Source organism: Apodemus sylvaticus, chromosome 13, assembly GCF_947179515.1.
Source record: "Apodemus sylvaticus chromosome 13, mApoSyl1.1, whole genome shotgun sequence".
Classification (NCBI taxonomy): Eukaryota; Metazoa; Chordata; class Mammalia; order Rodentia; family Muridae; genus Apodemus; species Apodemus sylvaticus.
Window position 1 is genome coordinate 93,342,833 of NC_067484.1, and position 6,000 is coordinate 93,348,832.

The 6,000-nt window shown below is 53.3% G+C and overlaps 1 protein-coding gene across 3 annotated transcripts in view; it reads left to right on the forward strand.

Annotated features, from left to right (window-relative positions):
• The window catches only part of Tmem241 (transmembrane protein 241), a 130,205-nt gene that overhangs the window by 55,667 nt on the left and 68,538 nt on the right, over nt 1-6,000 (forward strand). For all 3 annotated transcript variants that reach the window (XM_052155746.1, XM_052155747.1, XM_052155748.1), the window contains one exon: nt 4,439-4,474. In XM_052155746.1, the coding sequence (XP_052011706.1) occupies nt 4,439-4,474 (36 nt within the window). The remainder of the gene's footprint in view (nt 1-4,438; nt 4,475-6,000) is intronic.

The window sequence follows — 6,000 nt, forward strand, 5'->3', positions numbered from 1 at the left end:
CCTGTGTCTCCCAGGTGAAGGCCCTGACTCTGTGACTCCCAGCTGAAGGCCCTGTCCCTGTGACTCCCAGGTGAAGGCCCTGACTCTGTGACTCCCAGCTGAAGGCCCTGTCCCTGTGACTCCCAGGTGAAGGCCCTGACTCTGTGACTCCCAGGTGAAGGCCCTGTCCCTGTGACATCCAGGTGAAGGCCCTGTCCCTGTGACTCCCAGGTGAAGGCCCTGACTCTGTGACTCCCAGGTGAAGGCCCTGTCCCTGTGACTCCCAGGTGAAGGCCCTGTCCCTGTGACTCCCAGGTGAAGGCCCTGACTCTGTGACTCCTAGGTGAAGGCCCTGTCCCTGTGACTCCCAGGTGAAGGCCCTGACTCTGTGACTCCCAGGTGAAGGCCCTGTCCCTGTGATTCCCAGGTGAAGGCCCTGACTCTGTGACTCCCAGGTGAAGGCCCTGTCCCTGTGACTCCCAGGTGAAGGCCCTGACTCTGTGACTCCCAGGTGAAGGCCCTGTCCCTGTGACTCCCAGGTGAAGGCCCTGACTCTGTGACTCCTAGGTGAAGGCCCTGTCCCTGTGACTCCCAGGTGAAGGCCTTGTCCCTGTGACTCCCAGGTGATGGCCCTGACTCTGTGACATCCAGGTGAAGGCCCTGTCCCTGTGACTCCCAGGTGAAGGCCCTGTCCCTGTGACTCCCAGGTGAAGGCCCTGACTCTGTGACTCCCAGGTGAAGGCCCTGTCCCTGTGTCTCCCAGGTGAAGGCCCTGACTCTGTGACTCCCAGCTGAAGGCCCTGTCCCTGTGACTCCCAGGTGAAGGCCCTGACTCTGTGACTCCCAGGTGAAGGCCCTGTCCCTGTGACTCCCAGGTGAAGGCCCTGACTCTGTGACTCCCAGGTGAAGGCCCTGTCCCTGTGACATCCAGGTGAAGGCCCTGTCCCTGTGACTCCCAGGTGAAGGCCCTGACTCTGTGACTCCCAGGTGAAGGCCCTGACTCTGTGACTCCCAGGTGAAGGCCCTGTCCCTGTGACTCCCAGGTGAAGGCCCTGACTCTGTGACTCCTAGGTGAAGGCCCTGTCCCTGTGACTCCCAGGTGAAGGCCCTGACTCTGTGACTCCCAGGTGAAGGCCCTGTCCCTGTGACTCCCAGGTGAAGGCCCTGACTCTGTGACTCCCAGGTGAAGGCCCTGTCCCTGTGACTCCCAGGTGAAGGCCCTGACTCTGTGACTCCTAGGTGAAGGCCCTGTCCCTGTGACTCCCAGGTGAAGGCCCTGTCCCTGTGACTCCCAGGTGAAGGCCCTGACTCTGTGACATCCAGGTGAAGGCCCTGTCCCTGTGACTCCCAGGTAAAGGCCCTGTCCCTGTGACTCCCAGGTGAAGGCCCTGACTCTGTGACTCCCAGGTGAAGGCCCTGACTCTGACTCCCAGGTGAAGGCCCTGTCTCTGTGACTCCCAGGTGAAGGCCCTGTCCCTGTGACTCCCAGGTGAAGGCCCTGTCCCTGTGACTCCCAGGTGAAGGCCCTGTCCCTGTGACTCCCAGGTGAAGGCCCTGACTCTGTGACTCCCAGGTGAAGGCCCTGTCCCTGTGACTCCCAGGTGAAGGCCCTGACTCTGTGACTCTAGGTGAAGGCCCTGTCCCTATGACTCCCAGGTGAAGGCCCTGTCCCTGTGACTCCCAGGTGAAGGCCCTGACTCTGTGACATCCAGGTGAAGGCCCTGTCCCTGTGACTCCCAGGTGAAGGCCCTGTCCCTGTGACTCCCAGGTGAAGGCCCTGACTCTGTGACTCCCAGGTGAAGGCCCTGACTCTGTGACTCCCAGGTGAAGGCCCTGACTCTGTGACTCCCAGGTGAAGGCCCTGTCCCTGTGACTCCCAGGTGAAGGCCCTGTCCCTGTGAGTCCCAGGTGAAGGCCCTGACTCTGTGAGTCCCAGGTGAAGGCCCTGACTCTGTGACTCCCAGGTGAAGGCCCTGTCCCTGTGACTCCCAGGTGAAGGCCCTGTCCCTGTGACTCCCAGGTGAAGGCCCTGACTCTGTGACTCCCAGGTGAAGGCCCTGTCCCTGTGAGTCCCAGGTGAAGGCCCTGACTCTGTGACTCCCAGGTGAAGGTCCTGTCCCTGTGACTCCCAGGTGAAGGCCCTGTCCCTGTGAGTCCCAGGTGAAGGCCCTGACTCTGTGACTCCCAGGTGAAGGCCCTGTCCCTGTGAGTCCCAGGTGAAGGCCCTGACTCTGTGACTCCCAGGTGAACGCCCTGTCCCTGTGACTCCTAGGTGAAGGCCCTGTCCCTGTGACTCCCAGATGAAGGCCCTGACTCTGTGACTCCCAGGTGAAGGCCCTGTCCCTGTGACTCCCAGGTGAAGGCCCTGTCCCTGTGACTCCCAGGTGAAGGCCCTGTCCCTGTGACTCCCAGGTGAAGGCCCTGTCCCTGTGACTCCCAGGTGAAGGCCCTGACTCTGTGACTCCCAGGTGAAGGCCCTGACTCTGTGACTCCCAGGTGAAGGCCCTGTCCCTGTGAGTCCCAGGTGAAGGCCCTGACTCTGTGACTCCCAGGTGAAGGCCCTGTCCCTGTGACTCCCAGGTGAAGGCCCTGACTCTGTGACTCCCAGGTGAAGGCCCTGACTCTGTGACTCCCAGGTGAAGGCCCTGTCCCTGTGAGTCCCAGGTGAAGGCCCTGACTCTGTGAGTCCCAGGTGAAGGCCCTGACTCTGTGACTCCCAGGTGAAGGCCCTGTCCCTGTGACTCCCAGGTGAAGGCCCTGTCCCTGTGACTCCCAGGTGAAGGCCCTGACTCTGTGACTCCCAGGTGAAGGCCCTGACTCTGTGACTCCCAGGTGAAGGCCCTGTCCCTGTGACTCCCAGGTGAAGGCCCTGACTCTGTGACTCCCAGGTGAAGGCCCTGTCCCTGTGACTTTCACTCCTCAGCTTTTCTTTTGTTCTTTGAATGTTTCTGCAGCCAGAATCTGCAGAGCCAGGTGTGGTTGGGAAGACCAGTAATTAATTTCTCTTTGGCAGGAAAATTGAGAGTTCAAGCCTTCATGGGGCTCTGTAGGAAAACCCATGCATATCTGAAAAGAAAAATGGAGCCACAGAAAGTATACAATGTTCACTTCAATTTGAGGATGGATGAGTAGCATGTGATTCTTAGTTTAAGTATCTACCCCGTGGTATTAAACATACACTAAGATAAAAGTTTTTTAGCGGAGTTTTGACTTTATTTGAGGATTCTGGATTTTTACAAAGAAATCCTATCTGGGTGTTGCTCACATACATGAGGTGTGCTCATGCTGTGATTAGTGTGTAGACAAAAAGATAGCTTCTGGTGGTCAGCTCTCCCCTCTTCCATCAGTTCTCTGTCTGTGGAGAGCACTAAAGACCCAGAGCTGCACTTCCCCCTGAACCATCTCGCTGGCCCTGGATTTTCATCTGCTGAGAATGTCAGCCCTGGAAGCCAGTGAGTCCCATGGTCTGAGATAGTTGAAAGCTGACCCTCCTTTGAGAGTAGCCAGTACACACACGGGAAGCAGTTGACCCAGGTGAGGTGTGTATTTGTACTGAACCAGCAACCGTCTGCTCGAAATGAACGGGTCCATGGATGCTAAACCCCAATAAAGGTTTAGAATTTGTATTTCTCCTTCTTTGACCTGCATGTCCACTGCCGTTCATAACTGTAATATGCTCGCAGAAGACCTGGTGTAGATGCACGTAGACCCTGTGAGAGCACTGTGCTTAGCTGAGCCCCAGGGCCATGCTCCCCTGCTGTCCTCTATTCTGACTCTTACAATCTTTCTGCCTCCTATTCCATGGGATTCTCTTAACTCTGAGGGGAGGGATTTCACGGAAATCTCAAGTTTACACTCATTCTCCGAATAATGTCTGGCAGTAGGTCTCTGCATCTGTTCCCATCTGCCACAAAGGAAGCCTCTCTCATGATCTATGAGTATAGCAGAATATCATTGGAATCCCTCTACTTTGTTTTGTTGATCAGTGTTTGACTTTACCCTGGGTCTCTGGGCGTCTAGTCTCCAGTTCTTGTCTCCAAGCAGTGTTGGGTATGGGCTCCATGTCATGGAGTAGGAGATCAGACTTAGTCTGGCCACTCCCACGAGACTGTGCCAACACTGCTCTAGAGTATTTTGCAGGCAGCACAGATTGTAAGTCAAAGGCTTTGTAGCTTGGCGGCTGTCCACATTTCTGTTTTGATAACCTGCAGAATACCTTCCCGAACCAAAGAGACTAGGATATAGAGGTGAAGGCTTCATGTTCAATGAGTTATATGGAATTTAAAATGTTGTTTTGGGTTAAATGACAAAAATTGAACTAAAATATGAAGTACTCTTCTTTTGATAATTTATAAAATCTGTAACTTAGAGGTAGAATTTATTAATAGAGGACAGTGATCATTTATAGACTTAAAAATGCCTTCCGTTATCTCATGAGTTTTCCTCTCTCATTTCTCAGAGACATTGACCAGCAGTACTTAAACTATATATTCAGGTAAGACATTATTTATGGTTTTCAGGAATAATGAGTGTCCTGTGCTTCTGCCTCCAGATAATGTTTTGGTTTCCAGCAGTATTATGAGATTACAGAATTTTGGACAAATTGACTGCTAGGAGGAGCAAGTTTAAATTTTGTGAGTTGATCATAGTCTGAAGAATCCAAATGGTTGGCCTGCCCTTAACCCTGGTAAGAGCCTGTTTGGCCTTGAGCTTCAGAGGGTCCAACCCTTCCCCCAGGAAGGTGAGGGATATTTTTTCTAGTGCCCAAACCTTTGTTTCTAGAGTGAATCTTGAAAGCCTTATTCAAGTAATCCTGAGCTTGACTCTTGATGTTAACGCCTATCTTTTTTTTTTTTTTTTCTTTTTCTTTTTGGTTTTGGTTTTGGTTTTTTGGATTTGGTTTTTTTCAAGACAGGGTTTCTCTGTATAGCCCTGGCTATCCTGGAACTCACTCTGTAGACCACGCTGGCCTTGAACTCAGAAATCCACCTGCCTCTGCCTCCCAGAGTGCTGGGATTACATGCATACACCACCACTGCCTGGCTGTTAACACCTGTTTTATCTGACCATCTTCCTCTCCTCCCCCATGACAAACACATCCTTCACATGACAAACACACACACAGACACACACACACACTCTCTCTCTCACACACTCTCTCTCTCACACACACTCTCTCACTCTCTCACACACACACACACACACACACCCGGCACCAGCCAATAGGTCTAAGCACAGCACAACTAATGACTGGTACTTTTTTGTCTGAGTACAAAGGAAGCAAATGGCTTAGGGTGAATTTCACATTAAAGGGTGTTCAGGGCTGGAGAGATGATCAAGTGGTTAGTGTGTGCTGTTCTTGCAGAGGACCTGAGTTCAGTTCCTAGCACCCATGTCAGGGCACTCACACACGCGCGCGTACACGGTCCAGAGGTCAACTTCTGGTATCTTCTGGTATCTTCCTTTGTCGTTTGCCTTATTTTTTGAAGCAGGATCTCTCACTGAACCCAGAGCTTGCGATTTCAGCTAGGCTGCTGGCCAGTGAGGCCCCCCCCTCGGGATCTGCTGCCTATCTCTACCTTCCAGCTAATGGCTGGGATTTAAGATATTTTCCCCCCAAAGTGCCAATGGTTCTTGTTTAAAAATGATTCCCAGTTCTACAGTTCAGTGGTAAAGTACCCAGCATGCACTGGGCATTGGGTTTATTTCCCAGGTGTTGGGTCATAGTAGGCCGTTCTGCACAGAAGACCACATAGAGAAGTGAGCCTCTGCCATGCGCAGCCCTTGTTCTGTCCTCTCCCTCCTGTGCTGGGAGGTGTCCATTGCCTGTGACCCTGCTAGTCTGCACTTCTGGCTGAGGTTGTGGCAGACTCCCAGGAAGCACCAACTCTGTCCAGATGTTTCTCATCAGCAAAGTGGTGAAGAGCTGACTCAGAATGAGGACCACTATCAGCTGGCCATGGCTGCTTAACACTGGGAAGTCAGCATCCAGGACCCTGCCCTCCCTTTGCATAAATGGGT